We start from the raw sequence: 17,933 nt of genomic DNA on the forward strand, positions 1-17,933 counted from the left end.
ACCAAAGTGCGCACATACACAGTTTAAACAGCACGGCTGCCAGTGTCGGCCTCATTTGCTCGAATCCAGGCCTAATGAAACCTACTGGTCAAGAAGGAGGCAAACCAGTAACACACTATGCCAGATGAAGACAAAGGATTTACTGGGTAGGGAGTTGCATTCTCATGGCTTCCCACTTTCTGAAAATGGACCAAATATTGAGGCTAGAATTTCCTATGAGACCTAGGAACAAGCAAACAGTTTGTGTTGAGCCACAGTGTACCCAAGTGGGTTCCCTGGACACCTACAAACTTCTTGTTAGACCTATTTACTTTAATTAAATGTTCATAAAAATCTAGATTCAGTCTTGACAGAATGAACTCAGCCCATTAGTTAAGCTGGGAAAAAAGTCACGAGCATCTGCATGAAATCAACATAATTAAACATTTATAGATTCTTAGGAGCTGTCAAAGTATGCTAGATGCTGGTTCAAACAAAAATGGAAAAGTTCTTAAGAAAATAAACAAAAAATGGAAAATAAATGAGGGAACTCTGCAGATACATTTGTGAAAGGAAGGTCGTTATGAGAGCCTCCCTTTGATCTTTGTCACTCAGAAAGGACTGATCGGCAGTGCTCTTTATTTACCAATTTGGAAAATGTATTGAATGCTACGTGTTAATCTAATACATGGAGTGTAGCTACACTGTCATGCATTTCTCTCCTTGGATCATCAAGGCTGGCCGCTGTACTTATTTCAATTCTTCTCATTGCGGAAGAACCCTTCTTGTGTGTCCTCATTCAGCTTACGGTTCTCTTTGGAAAGGTTGCAGTTGTAAAATCACTATCTTCTTCAGAATTTTTGGAATAAGAGGGGGGTAAAGATACATTCGTAGTTAATCAGATCAGAGGCATTCAGTTTCATTAATAGCATTTGGGCAACCTTTTATTGAACTGAGGCTGCACTGGCCCATCTGTCAATAAATGAATGATTGAGGCAGATACTTAGGGGCATATTTATGAGGTGGGTTGTATAGCTCTTGCACCACATGCTGCAAGCATGATGCGAGCCCAAAATAAGATTTATGAAGCCACGCAAGGCCACCTTGTGTGGCCCTGAGAGGCTTCATAAATCTACAGTAACGCAACAGAGCGCAAATCGCTGCATTGCGTTACTTTGCCCTGGGAAGATGTTCCAATGAGCGTTGCTTGGGTGTTCCCACGCAACTCCCATGGTTTTTTACGCATTCCCATATTTACCAAAAGTGGTAGACCTGGTAATGTGCCAAAAATATACGCCTTCTCAGCGGAAGCATAACATTGAGAAATAACCTTATTTCTCCTCATTAATTCAATGAAAGAATTAATAAATTAATTTAGGTGCATGAATCACCCCCTGAGGGGTATCTCAGCGCACAGTACAATATGTTATAGCTGTATTTAAAACAACGCTGCCGCCAACACGAGGAAGCCAGAAACTCGGCCATCCTGTGGGAGGACTACAGTTCCCAGCAGCCTCTGCTGAAAGCCATGCCCCTCTCTCGCTTTAAAGCACAGAGTGGTCCCACAGTAGTTGTAACCGCCACCACCATTATGCCCAGAACTCTGCAACCCTGTGGGTTGAAAACAGTTCCTATCAGCCTCTGCTGAAGGCCACACCCTTCACGCACTTTTAATCCCAGCGTGGTCCCGCAGTTGTGGTACCACTGCCATCACCAGGGCACCAGCAACTCACTACCCTGTGGGAGAACTACAGTTCCCAGCATCCTCTGCTGAAGACCATGCCCCTCTTGCCCTTTTAAGCACAGCGTGGGCCATTGGCGCTGGATGCGCCCGGGCTGTCCCTGGGCAAAGCCAGGGCCTGTCCACGCCCATCAGAGCCCAGAAGAGGCTGGACTGGGCCACCCCTCTAATTCTTAGTTCCTGGGACTCAAGACCATACTAATATGGGGAAAAGAAATATGAAACAGCTTGAGACAGGAGGATAAAACATTGCAACTCTTGACTCCTTCCTGGTAAGGGACGCACATTTATTGTCCAAACAACTAGCAGAGCGTAGACTGACCCTTAGAGAACCCAATAGTGGGATTATTATTAGAGACAATCCCCCGAGATACTTGCATACCGTTTCCCTAGACCATATTTTACCAGGCCCCCTGCCAATCACCCAAGAGGGTTCAAATAATAATGCTGTTTCACCAGAAGAGCCACCAGTTAAAAGACAGAGCGGAGGGTCTAGACAGAAGCATTGATCAAACTCCAGAAAACCTGTGACTAATGTATCTGACATGGTTGATACCCAGGGCTCCTCAAATGAAAAAGAAATACACATAAAGGTAGGACAGCTTGTATCATGCACAATTCAACCTTTAATAACACGACTTGAAGCTTTAGAGCAGTGACTAGCGATATTAATTGAGAAGGGAGAGTTATTATGGCACTCAGAGCCTTCTACTATTGGCATTGGGGTACTAGGGGGTCCAAACTCCATTGTAAAATCCTGTGGCTCAAATCTGAGGGAAATAGTTAAAAGCCACAAACGTGGGGATATACATAATTCACAGATTTTTCCACAACAAGCAAGTATACACTGAAGCGTCCAGGTTAGGCACTTGCTAATAACGGGAGAAAGTCATATAGTGAAGGCAGGACATGATTTTTTAATTTGATTTATTTGACGCGTGTAAAGCGCACGGCTACGTCCAACGGAGGTGTCCCGGGGCTGATCATAAGAATAATCCATTAATCCCCACTTCCTCTAATCCCCAGAACAGTCGGGACCCTATAGTAGTAGATGGTACTCAGGCATCCCATGAGAGGAGAGAAACAAGGGCACATGCAAGGGACAGGTGGAGGGGGGGACATCTCAAGGGAGGGGGAGAGGAGATAACTACCCTGCAGTCCCTTGCTCTCCCAAAAAGAAGCTAGCCCGCTGGTGCTCATACTGGAAAATGTGCCAGAACTGCAGACATCCCAATACGAAATTACTAAGCAACTGATGGGGAAAGTATTACATTGGCTGACCAGATTTAGCTGAGGGGTGTAATTCATATATAGGTACATCATTATGGCTAGGAGGATTTCCTGGGTTGGACCATCACTAAAATTTTTACCAGGGGACGGTATTGTTATTAATTGTAATGCTCAAGAATTGGTAAGAGAGCTGTTAGGGTGTTTAACTATTGCACCTTCAGCTGGAACACAGATCTATGCCTTACCCTTAGGCTTCTTTTATTAACCGCACGAGGTTCTTTCGACTCTTACTGGTGTAAAGGACAACCTGATACCAGTCCAGAGGGAGACATCACCACAGAGAGGCCCTAATGGGATGAGTACTAGGAATAGGTTTGCCCCACTAGAAAGCCTAGAAGAATGTGATTGACTCCAGGTGGTGGTCAATGTTAGAGGTAATAAGAGCTTTCACAGTGGGCATGAGAATGGAAATGATAGAATAAAGGGAATTAAGATAATTTCCTGGAATATAGCAGGTTTTAGTCGTAATTGGGCTCTAACAGAGTGGCAGAATGAACTAAATAAACATAATATTGTCTGGCTCCAAGCCTTCTGGGAGACAGGGTCAATATCGATGGATGGTTGTAGAACCTTTGAGAGCCCCTCAGTTACAGCTATGGCAGGCAGGGCTAAAGGTGGTATAGCAACCCTTATGGCTAATACTCTTAGTACTAGAATATTAAAGATCTGCAAAGAAAGCATTTTTAATCCCAATGTTTTGTAAATATACATCTGTTTCATGTATGCCTGCACTGCAGTTTATCCGACAGCTGCCAGACCCCTAAGTGTGTTATTCCCTTACTTCCTACCTGTGGCTGGACATAGACGTCTAGTCTTGGAGGTGTTTTAATGGGCAGTAATGAAATGGAAGATAAGAACCAGTTTTTATGTGACATTTTTATATGGTGTATGGTTTTTAGTCGACGAAATGTATGTGTATTTTAACTTATATTTGGCGCTTTTTATGCATTGATAAAAATGCAAAATAAAGTTTTTGTGCGGGAAGTTGCCCCTTCCTGTACAAAAACAATCCTGCATGCAACACAAGCATCCTTTCACCAGGGTTCAAGTGTCTGCGTTGGCGCTAAGCAGCTAAAACAGCACCAGCAGAGGGATAAAGGCAGGAATGTGCCATATTCTTTTAAATACAGAGTATTCCTGCTCTTTCCCTGTCACACAGCGTGGGAAGGTGACTTTCTGCGCTGCCTGACATTCTCATAAATATGCCCCCAAGTTGCCAGGTTGTAATAGCCAGAGATACTTTCTGCTTAGAATAGGCTGCAGGCCATATGTTTTTCACGGAACTGTGACTCTGCAGCCACCAATCTTGAAATGATCTTTGCCAGAGAGATTGGTTCAAAGTTAGAGAGGTGCAGGCTATAAGGAACTAACCCTGCAATAGTCATACTTGTGAGTCTGTTTGTATAGAAGGTAGTCGTGTTTCTTTTTAGATTCCCAAGTAGACTGGCCCTGTACTGCACTCTGACACCTTTCGGCTAGGTTCACGCTGTACAAATACCACATAGGTACATACATGCATACATACATTGTAATGTTCCTCTGACAAAAAAAGGTGATATTTTTGCATAATTTCTGGAAAGCAGATTGTCGATATGTTTTCTGGCATTTTTGTTGTAGGGGAGCTGGCTATTAGAAAAGTCTGTTTGGGTAATATGACCATATTTTATTTATATAGTGGTTTATGGGTGTAGCAGTGCCTTTAATAGGGTGTTTGTGTTTAGGGATCATAAAATTATCTCCGTTCAATTTCCAATGCATTCCTTTTATTCTTTTAGAACAGGCTACTGCTGTCCCTGTCATTATTTTTATCCACCTTTACTCCACTGAACACTAGTGGGATTTTAGGATTTAGACAGCTCGTAGCCATTCCAAAAAAGCAGTAAACATACTTTTAGATCAACAAGAGGAGGAGATTTAGTTACCAGGTCTGCCTGAAGTAGATTCTAATGATACACTTCGAGGTTTTCTATATTCACCTGTCACTACGGTAGAGGTGCTTTGTTAATGACTTAATCTGAGCCATGGGTTCCTGGGGCACGATTTTTAAATAGTTTCCTCAGATTTTAATCATGGTTTTGACGCCAACCCAACACAAAATCCCTTTTGGTATTTACAGAGCCACATACATGGTTATTTGCATTCCTTTATTTAAAAAAGAAACAATGCAGCACATTGTTGTGCCTTGCGTTACTTTGCATCGGGTAGGAGTTCCATGGGAGGTACATGGGCGTTCCTGTGCATTCATCCTTGGATTATGACACAAACCCATATCTACAAATGCTTGTAGACATGGGTTTGCACCAGTAAGGTGCACCTGCCCGAGGCTTGCGTAGTAAAGGGAAATAGCTTAATTTCTCTTTGTTCTTTTCTTTTTGCATATGTGCTGCATTGTGCAACACACATAGTAGTAGGAAACTGGTCCAAAGGATAGTTAGTGTACAGTAAGGGATATCTTCCTGCACAGAAACTATTCTGGCCTTCATGCAGAAACCCTTATACTATGGCACAAGGGTGCCCGCGTTGGCGCTAGGGAGCCACAAGTGTGCCAGCGCATGGAGAGAGCAGAACTCCGCAGTTCTTTGACGATAGGGTGCAGTTCTGCTGCCTCCCATTCATGTAATGCAGCGCACAACTTCACGTGCTGCGCTGCGTTGTGTGAACTCTTGAAATAAGTTGAACGGTGCACATATCCCAAATCATGCTTTAAAAGGAAATCCTATTTCTAACTGCTCAAAACACAATATGGACAGCAGGGTGTCCTCAGTCAAAAGCACGGTATTGTGCAGTGCACATTATGGACCCACGGACTCTCACACATACACTACACATACACACTGCCACAACAGTTTACTGTGTCACTACTCCAGTTATGCCCTTACTACAAGTCCAAAGGTACATTACAAACAACTTCTACCTTTGCTGGGCCAGGGAAGGGTTTTAGGTTGTTGTTGCCCAGCACAGACCCCCCTCTGCATTAATGTTGGAACCACCACAGGTGGTATCACTGCATCTCCCATTCAATGGTGCTGTTGCTTGATTCCAACACTAACTGCGTTGGAGGCAAATAGTTGCGTGGCTGGTGTTCTGCTCTTTGACACGTGATGGTTCAAACATGCGCTCTGCTTATTGTATTTGTTCACTTTGCAGGCTGGTAATCGGACGAGGGACATCATTTCCGGAACCACTGAGATCTGCCAAGTCTAGAGTGGTGAATAATTCTGTTGAGTGTTTGACTGTTTCCTTCGTGCCTGTACTTTTGTGTCGTGACGTCTCTGTGGTGTTACGTCATCTTTTGGGTGTTTTGTTCTCTGGTCGCCTCTTGGTACGTGCCAGTTTTGTCTGCCTCCGTGCGTGTCCTCTGGCTTCTATCCTTTGCTTCTTTGTTTTGCTGCATTGTAGCAGCTGTTTAAAATAATTGTAATGTAGATAGTACGGATGTAAACCGATGAGTAGTTGCTGCGCCTTTTCCTTTAATTTCCATAGTCCTTGCTGTCTGTCTCTGCTTGCAAGCGGGGTGCTTGCTTGCATGTGGCCTGCGTGTGCTTTTTGCACTCCAGATGTCTGTGTGATGTTCACTGATATGTATTATGTTTGTGGATATAAGTCGTGAAGTCGTTTTCACTAGTACAGTGGTGACACAAAATTTGCGGTATTTAAAGGTTTGAAATTTACCACTTGGCGGGCACCTGACTCTTGTGCTGTACGCAAGGGATTCCTTGTTTTTTTATATGGCTCATTATGTTGGTCGTTCTGAGGAAAGAGGGGGTTGAGTGCCAGTCTGTCGGGGTATTTAGATGAAATGAATGCTGCCCGCAGCTTCCTATCAGAGTGCACAGTTAATGACAAGTAGCATTGAAAGCCCCCTTCCTTAGATAGCAGGGAATAATAAGCATTGGCAAAGCCAATAGGTCTCACCTATGCAAGAGCTTTTGACTATGTGTTTTAGCCGTTATGTACAGCAGTGCTGCTGCTGTTCAGCATGGCTAAACGTTTGTGGCGTGGGGTAGCTTGGGCTATGGTGGACTGCGGTAGCTTGGGCTATAGTGGACTGGGGTAGATTGGGGTTTGGTGGAGTGGGGTAGATTGGCGTAGAGGGTGTGGGGGCAGAGTGGGGTAGAATGGAGTGAGGTGGAATAGGTAGATTGGAGTGGGGTAGCTTGTAGTAGTGAAGCTGGGTAAAAGATTGTGGTAGATTGGAGTAGGGTAGATTACTTTTGGTTAGATTAAGTGGAGTGGGGTCGATTGGAGTGGAGTAGTTTGGGGTAGATTAAAGTGGGGTAAATTGGAGTGGGGTAGATAGGAGTTGGGTACATTGGGGTAGATCGAAGACACATGAGATGAGATGATCTGTGTTCTTTTGAAAAATTATGAAGTTGCAGCACGCAGGGCATGTCTTTAATTTTACCAGGCATTCATTAACTTTTTTTGGGTGAGTGCCAACTTCAATCACAGATTCAGCTGCCTTCAACTTCATCGAGATACTGCCCAGTGAGGCCTCCTTGTTAAATGGCAGCCTTCGTAGAACTCATGAGAGCGGCCAACAATAAGGACACTTGGCAATGTCCTACCCGTTCCCTTAGTATCATTCTCCTCAGCTTTGCAGAATTGCAATCCTGTACTGTTTGTGCATGTTTCTTCTTCTTTATCAGCCAGTTCACATGTCCTGAAGTGGATGATTAGGAAGAACCCTGTAGCCAAGAATGGAAGAAATGTATCTATTCATTGGGGTCCAGTTTGACCTGTTTTAACATGAAAAACATTTAATCAGGGTTGGATTGAGTACCAAAATCCCTATTGAGAATAGCATGGGTGATATCATAGTCATGAGAAATGCAAATTCTGCCACTTGCTGATAAACATCCCTGGATTTGAGACTTAAAACCATGCCGGAGATCTGTCCTGGTAGTATGCTCTTGATGTTTATTTCTTCCATTAAGCCTGTTTCAAAGTGCCAGTATATTGCCAGATGAGTGTACAGTGAAAGTATTATTTGCCCAGATCAAATATGTCTTAATGTAGTACACCTGAGACTGTGGCACACTGGTACTTGATGCAGAGGCTATACATTCATCACTATATTGTATTTTGATGAATATACCGTCATACTGGACACTCTCCATATACACAGGTAATATCCAGTTCATTTCTGTAACCACACCCTCACTAGAAGATTTTATACTCATTCTAAATACTCACCATCTTCTAAAAAAACAGAGCAGAGGTATAAGGTTAAAAAGTGATCGCCCAGAATTTGGCCAAATGGGACGCTGGGATTAAAACTGTATCTAATGCTTTGACGTTGCAAACTAGGCCTCAACTGGGGTGGAAGTTATTCTCATGGAAATGCCAAGGGGTTGTCCTGCCCAAGAGCATTTCATCGTGTTGTGGACCCTGCCCAGCTTTATGATACAGTGTTTTATCCATCACTTTTAGGTGAAGCCATACAACTGAGATTAGATGTTAACTATCTTAGTCCCATGGCTAAAACATACCCCCTGGACCAGTTCCTGTTGCAGCAGGTGGTTACAGGGTAGTATGCATGGAAGATGCTGATATTTACCATTGATACTGCAAAGCCTATTTAATTCTATTTGGATACCGGAGTTGTCATTTTATATGTGTCCCTCAAAGATTGCAATAGCAATCAGTCAACAAGACTTACTCCATGGGACGGTAAAGTGATTAGAACACAAATACAGTGTGATCAGTAATCACGCTCGATAAGCTCAGTCTTGGGCGAGTAATATCCTTTAATATGGGCTGATTTATTGTAAGTGAATTTAGTACATCTGTTTGGTGTAAATAGCTAACAATAGCCTGGGGTAGCCCTGGCACTTCCCATGCTATCATTGGTTTAAGTACTCAGTGTCAAGAACAGTAATAGAGTCAATGCAAGAACTAATATTAGACAAGGCTCTAGCTGGCCTGTTCACATCTGTGGCTTGCTCTTGTTGACCATTCTCTAGCACCTCAGAAGAAAATAACTAGTTATTGAGGGGCTGAGGTGAAGACAAAGGTGTAACACAGTGAGATCATAGATTGTCAGTTTGCATGCTGCACATCTGCTGTTCATGGCACTTTTGTGAATTGATATCCATTGGAAGCTCTTTGGAAACCAGCAGTATTTTATCACAACTATGCTGAGGTATGAGCAGGTACATATCAACCACAAGTTGGTGAAGGGTGATACTATGGGGCATATGTACAAGGAGTTAACGCCGCGTTAGCAGCACTTTTCCAACAGTTTTGCTGCAAGATTTTTATCGCCTTATGTACAAGCTGCCGCTAACCTCTGTTACCGGAAGTTTTCCAGCGAAAAATGTCCATTCTAAAGGTCGCCACTTCTATTAGCGATAATGACATGCAAGGGAGGCATTCCCATGCAAAAACGGCCGCTAACCCCATTTAGTGATACTTACAAGGGGATTCCTGAACTTTGGAGGACCAAAAAAACTGCTGCTAACTGCAGTTAGGGACAGTTTTGTAAGACCCGAAAAAAGCTGGTCTTAAAAATGGAGATAACACTTGGGGCTTCTTTTCAGCAGGTTTTTGTGCTGGACAGCCCTGCAAGCAATGTTGCTGCGCTGCCCTACAACAAAACTAGGGGACAGGAATGCACACCATCAATAAAATAGTGTTCATTCCTGGGCCTCAGTCATGAAAAGTGTTGCAGCGCTGCAACACAACAGCATTGCAACACTTTTCTCTACCCCATTTTTGCTACATCATGGTTGTGCTGTATTCACTGGACATTGCTCCATGACACAAGTAATGACAAATATGTCTGGAATCCTGACGTATCTGTTTGCGCCAAAGTCACGCATTGCTGCAGTCGTGTCACAACCATGACGCAACTCCAGCAATGCATGGGGCCAGCCTAGTCCTGTGGCACTGCGTCACGCTTACGCCTGCCATCAGGCAGGTTGTAAGGTACTGATGCAGGGCCGTTCTTGAGGGGCGCCAGGGTGTCAGCGCAGATTGAGATCCATTGGTGGCGGTTGCACACTGCGGTGTCATCGTCTGTAAGTAGTTGCGGAGACGTTCTTCAGTGACCTTGATCTCGCTGCAAGGGGGGGGCGATGATGGCAGTGGTGTACGGTGCGCATGGTGAAGACGAGATGTATTCAATGATGGTCTGTCCAGGAGAGTTTGGTGGTGTGGCTGTAGTTGAAGTTCCCGCTGGCGGAGGAGATGTGCTCGACCGTGTGTCCTGCTATGTCGCATGCTGTGTGACTAGCTGCTTGAAGCCATGTAGTGATTCAGAAAAGGGGGTGGTGATGAACAGAGTGTCTGAATTAAGCAGACCACTCTTACCCAGTCCAAAGATCAGGGCTTGATCCATCACCGTTTTTTAGCTCACTGCACCATCCCAGCTCAGAACTTGGCTATATGCAAATTAGTCTGACCCTGGCCCAGTGCATCATGGGAACAGGGCAGACCAAACTACCAAGCCAATTCTTATACTGGGAAGGAAACAAGCTACCGGGGACCGGTTTCTGGCATTTCAGTCGTCTTCGGCCCGGCTTGCTTGAATCCTGATGGTGCAATGAGCTAGGGACTCACATCTGAGTATACCCTTCCACGCTTATGGTGGACAAAAATGATTCAGAAAAGGGGGTGGTGATGAACAGAGTGTCTGAATTAAGCAGACCACTCTTACCCAGTCCAAAGATCAGGGCTTGATCCATCATCGTTTTTTAGCTCACTGCACCATCCCAGCTCAGAACTTGGCTATATGCAAATTAGTCTGACCCTGGCCCAGTGCATCATGGGAACAGGGCAGACCAAACTACCAAGCCAATTCTTATACTGGGAAGGAAACAAGCTACCGGGGACCGGTTTCTGGCATTTCAGCCGTCTTCGGCCCGGCTTGCATGAATCCTGATGGTGCAATGAGCTAGAGACTCACATCTGAGTATACCCTTCCACGCTTATGGTGGGCAAAAATGATTCAGAAAAGGGGGTGGTGATGAACAGAGTGTCTGAATTAAGCAGACCACTCTTTCCCAGTCCAAAGATCAGGGCTTGATCCATCACCGTTTTTTAGCTCACTGCACCATCCCAGCTCAGAACTTGGCTATATGCAAATTAGTCTGACCCTGGCACAGTGCATCATGGGAACAGGGCAGACCAAACTACCAAGCCAATTCTTATACTGGGAAGGAAACAAGCTACCGGGGACCGGTTTCTGGCATTTCAGCCGTCTTCGGCCCGGCTTGCTTGAATCCTGATGGTGCAATGAGCTAGGGACTCACATCTTGTAAATACGTCACTAACATGGCGATAGTTTTTAGCAGTACACAGCGGTAAGAAAACAACTGCTAACCAACATTAGCGATAGTTTTGCCAGTCCTTGTACAAATGGCCCAATGTTCCTTCTTTGAAAGTGACAGTTTCATTGCTGTGAGTAAAACTGATTTTCTTCTACGCAATCCTGGAACTGCAGATGCATTATCTAGATGAGAATGACAAGCAGGCACATGCAACTAGCCCTTAACACTTCAGAGGTATATAGAATTGATGTTTCTTAAGTTGGTTATCTGAAACCTGCCCTCCAAGAAGGAGTGCAACTTGAGCAAAATAAATTCAAGTTCTTGATACCTTTTGAGAAGTCAAAAACACACAACAGTTCCTTACACTCCAGGGCTCATCTAGAGTACTTTAGTAATTGGAGAAATATGTGTTACAGTGGCTATCAAATGCATGATGTCACAATTAGTTTTACAACCCAACCAGACATCATCAAACAAAGGGACATTCATGAACCCCTATTGTTGGTCATTGTTGATGACGTTAGAATGCATAAGAAAACAAGATTTTTTCTTTTGATTGGATTGTCCCTTTTTTCTGGGAACCACAGATTTCTAGTGTTCTTCTGATGAATCATGTATTAATACTGCATTACCCAAATACAGAAATAATATATCAAGTCTCGGGAAACAACATGACACATTACCACCAGCCAAAGGCTGGTGATAAATAAACACACAGCAATCTAAAAAAGTTGTGGTAACTGTGTAACTGCAATTGTATTGCCTGTTTAGACTCCATAAAATATAATCCAGGGTTAATACCACCTCTCACAGTTGCAGTAACTTTATCACTGTATTAAAATATTATCCCTAGATTTAGCATTGCATTTTAAGTGAGGGCCAACAAAGGTTGTCGCACCTACACATCTACATGGGAAATCATATAATGGATTATATAATTGCCCGTTATATACTGTATTATAAAAAGAGGACACTGAGTAAAATCAGCCCCTCAATAACACATGCATGATTGTTTAAGTGTTCATAGATTTTACCAACTGGTTCACAGATTCCACCATGTGTAAAAAAAAATCTGCAATCGTAAGCAACATCTAAAGAGGGAACAATCAGCCTTCCCAGGTAAGTGTCTCTAGGGTGGTCTCTGAAATTGAGGTAAATATTCATATAGTAGTCGCTTTGTGGGTACCAACAAACAATTTCAATGCCTTACAACATATATCTAAATCTCTAAACGTTTGAAAAACGTAATAGGTGTAAGCCCAGGGACACAAGTACAAAGCATCAGAGTGCATTTGTAGTAAAGGTGGGAAAGGGAACAATAGTGGGTGTGTGTGTGTGAGGACAAATATTCCATATGAGGAAAAAGAAAAATATAAAAAATATCCGTGGAGTTTTATGACTATCCTAACAACATGTGTGCAGGCTCACCAACCTGCGTGGAGTCAGTTACTACACTCTTCGACATAATAATGTAGACAAACATACTGCAATACTGAATATCAGCAAAACCATATTGCGGACACAAAAATCAACTTTACATTCTTTCTATAAAATGTACAAATGTATCAACTACAAAAATGTAGTGGACCAAAATATCATCAGTAAGTATATTTATAATTGAATAAATTGATATATGTTATTTGTTGAAAAATAAAATGAAAATATAAACTTTAAAATAAATGTAAAATAATAATAAACAATATAGGGAAATAAACCATTTTTAAACATGAATAAAATACAAACTACTACTAATAATAAAGAATAATTAAAAACACTGTATTCTAAAAGATATAAAAACATATTACTCCAAAAAATATACAATAAAATGAAGACAGTAGTCGGGAAAGTGTTGAACGTTGGAGGGACCAGTTTACTGTTCCCACTATAACCTGGTGACTGCACAGGTAAATGTTGCACTTTGCAGGGGGTTTACTATTTGCAATCAAATCTGAGCCACTGTAAGGAACATGCTAAACATTGAAGGGGTCAGAATTACTATTTCCACTCCCACTCCTTCCTGGGGAACAGTATGGACTTTGGAGGGGTCATATGTACTATTCTCACTCCAACCCTAGCAGCTGTAGGGAAGGTGTTAGGCTTTGGAGGGGTCATATGTACTATTCCCACTCCAACCTTAGCAGCAGTGGGGAAAATATTGGACTTTGGATGGGTCATATTTACTATTCCCACTCCAACCTGAGCAGTAGTAGGGAATGTTTTGGACTTTGGAGGGGTCATATTTACTATTCCTGCTGTAACTTCAGCAACAGAGTGGAAAGTGCTGCACATTGTAGGTGTCACAGTAGGGAAAGTGTTGGAGTTGTGAGAGTTAGATTTACTATTCCAACACCAATCTGATCAACAGTAGGGAGAGTGTTGAATTTTGGAGGGGTCAGATTTACTATTCCCACTCCATCCTAAGCAACAGTAGGAGAAATAGACTTGGGAGGGTTTAGATTCACTATTTCCAATCGATGTCAGCAACAGGAGGAAAAGTGTTGGACTTTCGAATAGTTCAAATCTATTCCTGTACTAGCCAGAGCAACTAGGGAAAATGTTAGCATTTGAAGAGGTCAGATTTACTATTCACATTGCAACATAAGCAACAGTAGGGAAAGTGTTTTAAAGAAAGAAAAAAAAAGAAAAAATTATGATTGATAAAAAAAAGCCCCGTAAAATATATTCCAATCAATAAATTAAAATATATAATATGTGCAACACTATATGATTAATATAAATTATAAAAAATAGAATACATCATCACAAATAACAATATAAATCAATTATGATTAAAATGTGTTTGCCAATCAAAACATTATATATATATAATACTGCCAGCTGATTTGCGATGGATTTGCTACTCCTATTAGAGATTCCTTAAATTGCGATTTTTGTATTTGGGATGATGCATCCCAAATGCAAAAATGCCGGTGGCAAAGGGGCGGATTCTGAGAATCTGCCCGTTTGCGACCGGTTTTTAGTTTGATGCATATGCCTGAATGCCTTTTATTTATGTGTAAAAAATTAAAACAGATAAATAGAAGGCATTGGCATGCCAATAGCTTAAACTCTCACAAATGCGAGACATATTGCATAGCAAATGCTTGTTTTAGTTACTACTAGATGGCAGTGAAACACAGGAAACTGTTGTTTAGCCGTGTCTCTGTTTGCACTGCTGCGTGCATGCACAACAAATGACAAATCTACGTATGGTGAAATCAAAAAGCTCCAGTGGGCCCGTCAAACCCAGAAACTGAGAAAAGAAACATATAGTAGCAAGGCAACTGAGATTAACACAAAAGCCCTCCAATCTAGAGCAGTGTTCGGCTCTGTGTATTATAGTATACAGTGATGTTTTCTGGACAGTGTTGTTGCGGTATGTTGTGAGACCACATAAAGTGATAAAAATGTACTTGAAATAGGTGTCCACACATTAAAAATGGTAATTACAACCTTTAAACATGCTCCACAGTAGCCTAGAAACCATTGATAGCATATTTAAACATATTTAGACATGATTATTGGTACTTGACATTTGGTACTGGTCATCTGACCTTTCATATGGCAACAATTGTATGTTAAGACGTCCTTTTAACCAACAGTGTCCCAGTCTGGCGGGCATTCAATATTGGGTACGTTTTGACAGAGGAAGCACCTCTCCTATATACAAAGTCCCTTATCTAAAAGATAGACAGGGGCGTGGCCAAGATGGCGGAGTGAGAGGACGCTTCTTCTCGCAGCTTCCCGATCCGACTAGGCCCAAGCCCTGAAATATAGCTTTTTCTCCCCCCGCTGGAGCTCAGCGGCACAGGGAGAGGTGGTGTAACCCGACGCGAAGACTCTGATCCGAAACTGGCCTCAAATCGGCCTCAGGACAGCCCGTCGGACGGCGCTGGAGGTCTGGATCGGGAGTCGGAGGAGAAAGAGACCGACCCCGAAGCATGTGGAAAGGCGCTGTGCACAGCTACACGCCGCGACCATCCTCGGCCGGTGTGCACCGCCGGGGGAAGGATTGCCTCACAGTGCCCGAACGGCCTTGAATAATAGCCAGAGACCTGACGGGCGGAGCCGCTGTGGGCGGCATTCGAGGTCGTGACTTCGGCCTAGTCGACTGAACGTTTGCTGGGAGTGAACCGAAGCAGACGGGGCAATAGCCCGGAGCTCCGCCCGAGTCCTGATTGCCCGGTCTCCCCTGAAGCCCCCCGGCCTGGTAGGTGAGCAGAAGACGCAGCGGAGGTCCTATGCGACCAGGAGGTTCCGAAGCACGGATTGGCACACGCTCACCGACCGCCGGCTGCTGCTTTCCTAACGCACGGCACGGCTGAACTGGAGTGCCGGCAGGAGGGGCGGCTTGAGAGCCTCCGCCATCGAACGCACCCGAGGGGTTCCGAGACGAACCGGTGGGCCCCGCAGCGCTGACCCCGTCCGGGTCCGGTCGAGGTCTAGCAGTGACAACGAGCGCGGGGGCGACATCGAGGATCGCAGTTGCGGACCATGGGCTGGAATTCGAGTGGGATCTCACCGGAGCAACAGGATCCCTTCCATGAAGCAGAGTGCCTAGCAGAGTTTGCGGCGACCGGAGACCAGCGGGGCCCAACAGACAGGCGAGCGGTGTAATGGCGCCCACCGTCGCGGCTGCGGCTGAGGCCTAGTCCGGAAGTGCTGGAAGCGACTTTTCCGAACATACCCGAGGCTACCGTTGATGCCGACCGAAGGTCCCCTACTCAGCCCAAGAGGACATCCACAGAGCCTGGAGTGTCGAACCGAGGGGACGGGACGACTCGGCCTGCACTCGCAAAATGGCGTCCGGTAAAGATACCAAAAGAGGGGACCGCACTCTCCCAGAAATGCTGAACAGGCCTCAGCAGAGAGGAGATAGGGGACAACCGTCACCAAGCTCCGCCGGAGGATCGCAGGGTGCGAGCGGAGGAGAACCGCCTGTCACTAGATCGTTCCTAGAATCTCTGTTCAGCACCCTCAGAGACGATTTTCAGACACTGAAGCAGGAAGTGGCGGGAGAAGTACGGGAGGTGCGCAGAGAGGTAGAAGACTTGGGGGAGAGCGTGGCAACGGTGGAGAGCACGAATCACCGACTAGATGAGGACATTGTGCAGCTGCAACAGGAGGTGTTGCGCTTGAGAGACCAGCATCTGGATCTACAAACGCACAACGATGACCTTGAAAACAGGTCACGGCGAAACAACATCCGAGTCCGGGGAATTCCATCTACAGAAGAAGGCTCGGATGTGGCTGGCTATTTACGAGAACTGTTTCGGGCTATCTTGGGCGAACCGGTGGAGTTCCCAGTCCGGATTGATAGGGCACACAGAGTAGGACCGCCACGACGTGCATCAGCGCCACCCCCGGACATTTTAGCATTTCTCCCAGACTTCCCGTTGAAAGAACGCATCATGGCTGAGGCACGGAAGCAACCCTCTCTCACTTTTCGCGGTCACTCGGTGGCCCTGTATCAAGACTTGTCCGCTATCACCCTCCAGAAGCGGAAATCATTTAAGATTGCAACTGACTTTCTGAAAGAACATGAAACGTCCTATGCCTGGGGACACCCCTTCCCCCTCATCTTTAGGTGGAATGGCACGATGCACCAACTGTGTTCACTGCAAGAGACGTGCGAGGTTCTGGGGATCACAGCGAAGAAGGAAGAAACGACTACACCAAGCCAGAGACGCAGCCCTAGAGATGGTTGGCAGAGGGTATCGAGGAGACGGGTGCCTGCCACCCCCAGAAGACTGGACTCGCCCACCATTAGAACTGGCATGGCGAATGCAGTTTCCGAAGTGGCCAGAGACACCGCTTCCAGTGGTGATGTGGCGCTGACAGCATAACAACGCTCTGGGGGGAGAACACCACAGCCTTACTGATGTTGCAGGTTTGGGGTCCTGGGAGGAGGGGGGCCATGGGGAGGAGTAAGTGGACGGACATCCACTTTGGTAAATCACCACAGACTTGTCCACCGGGACATGACTGGGACTGGAAATTGTTGGGGTTTCAGGGGAATGAGGAAGAAAGGGAGGGGAGGGGGAGGAGGGAGGTTGGTTGTTTGCATGAGGGGTTTGTTGGGGGGTAGGGGGAGAAGGGGAGGGGGGTGGAAGGGAAAGGGCAGTTCGGGGGAAGTTCGGGGGGAGTTGGAGGGGGGAGGGACAGGGACTGTCCAGTGCTTTTGATACATTCACTCTAGCCTTCCAGTGCTCCTACACGCTACCTGCGCCGGAGCCGCCCCTCCTGGGCCGTGATTCACTGCTTGAGCTCTGTTTTCGCCCACACCGATGACAGCCCTTAAGGTAGTCACCCTTAATGTGAAAGGGTTGAATAACTCTGTCAAGAGGAGAGCAGTGCTATCCTTACTGGAAAACACACACGCAGAAATTTGTCTCTTGCAAGAGATCCACCTCCTAGCCCGAGACTGTCAGAGGATGCGTTCTCACAAATTCCCAATACAATGTTTCTCCTCCAACACTACCAAGACAGCCGGGGTAGCAATCCTAGTGTCCAGAACATTTAAAGGGGAGGTCCTACATAAATTTGCAGAACAGAAAGGGAGGCTCCTAGCTTATAGAGTCAAATCGGGAGGTCTGGTGTTCACCATCGGGTCGGAATATAGCCCCAACGAACATCAGGAACGATTTTTT

At 45.0% G+C, this 17,933-nt stretch overlaps 1 protein-coding gene across 2 annotated transcripts in view; it reads left to right on the plus strand.

The window, feature by feature from the left end:
• Window positions 1-17,933, plus strand: part of LOC147701407 (myelin-associated glycoprotein-like) — a 252,844-nt gene that overhangs the window by 220,284 nt on the left and 14,627 nt on the right. Inside the window, exon 10 of one of the 2 annotated variants that reach the window (XM_086930087.1) lies at window positions 6,158-6,218. The exons of the other annotated variant lie outside the window; for it this stretch is intronic. Coding sequence (XP_086786213.1) covers window positions 6,158-6,214 — 57 coding nt within the window. The 3' untranslated portion in view covers window positions 6,215-6,218. The remainder of the gene's footprint in view (window positions 1-6,157; window positions 6,219-17,933) is intronic. 2 annotated transcript variants of the gene reach the window in all.

Source organism: Lissotriton vulgaris, chromosome 7 (assembly GCF_964263255.1).
Source record: "Lissotriton vulgaris chromosome 7, aLisVul1.2, whole genome shotgun sequence".
Classification (NCBI taxonomy): domain Eukaryota; kingdom Metazoa; phylum Chordata; class Amphibia; order Caudata; family Salamandridae; genus Lissotriton; species Lissotriton vulgaris.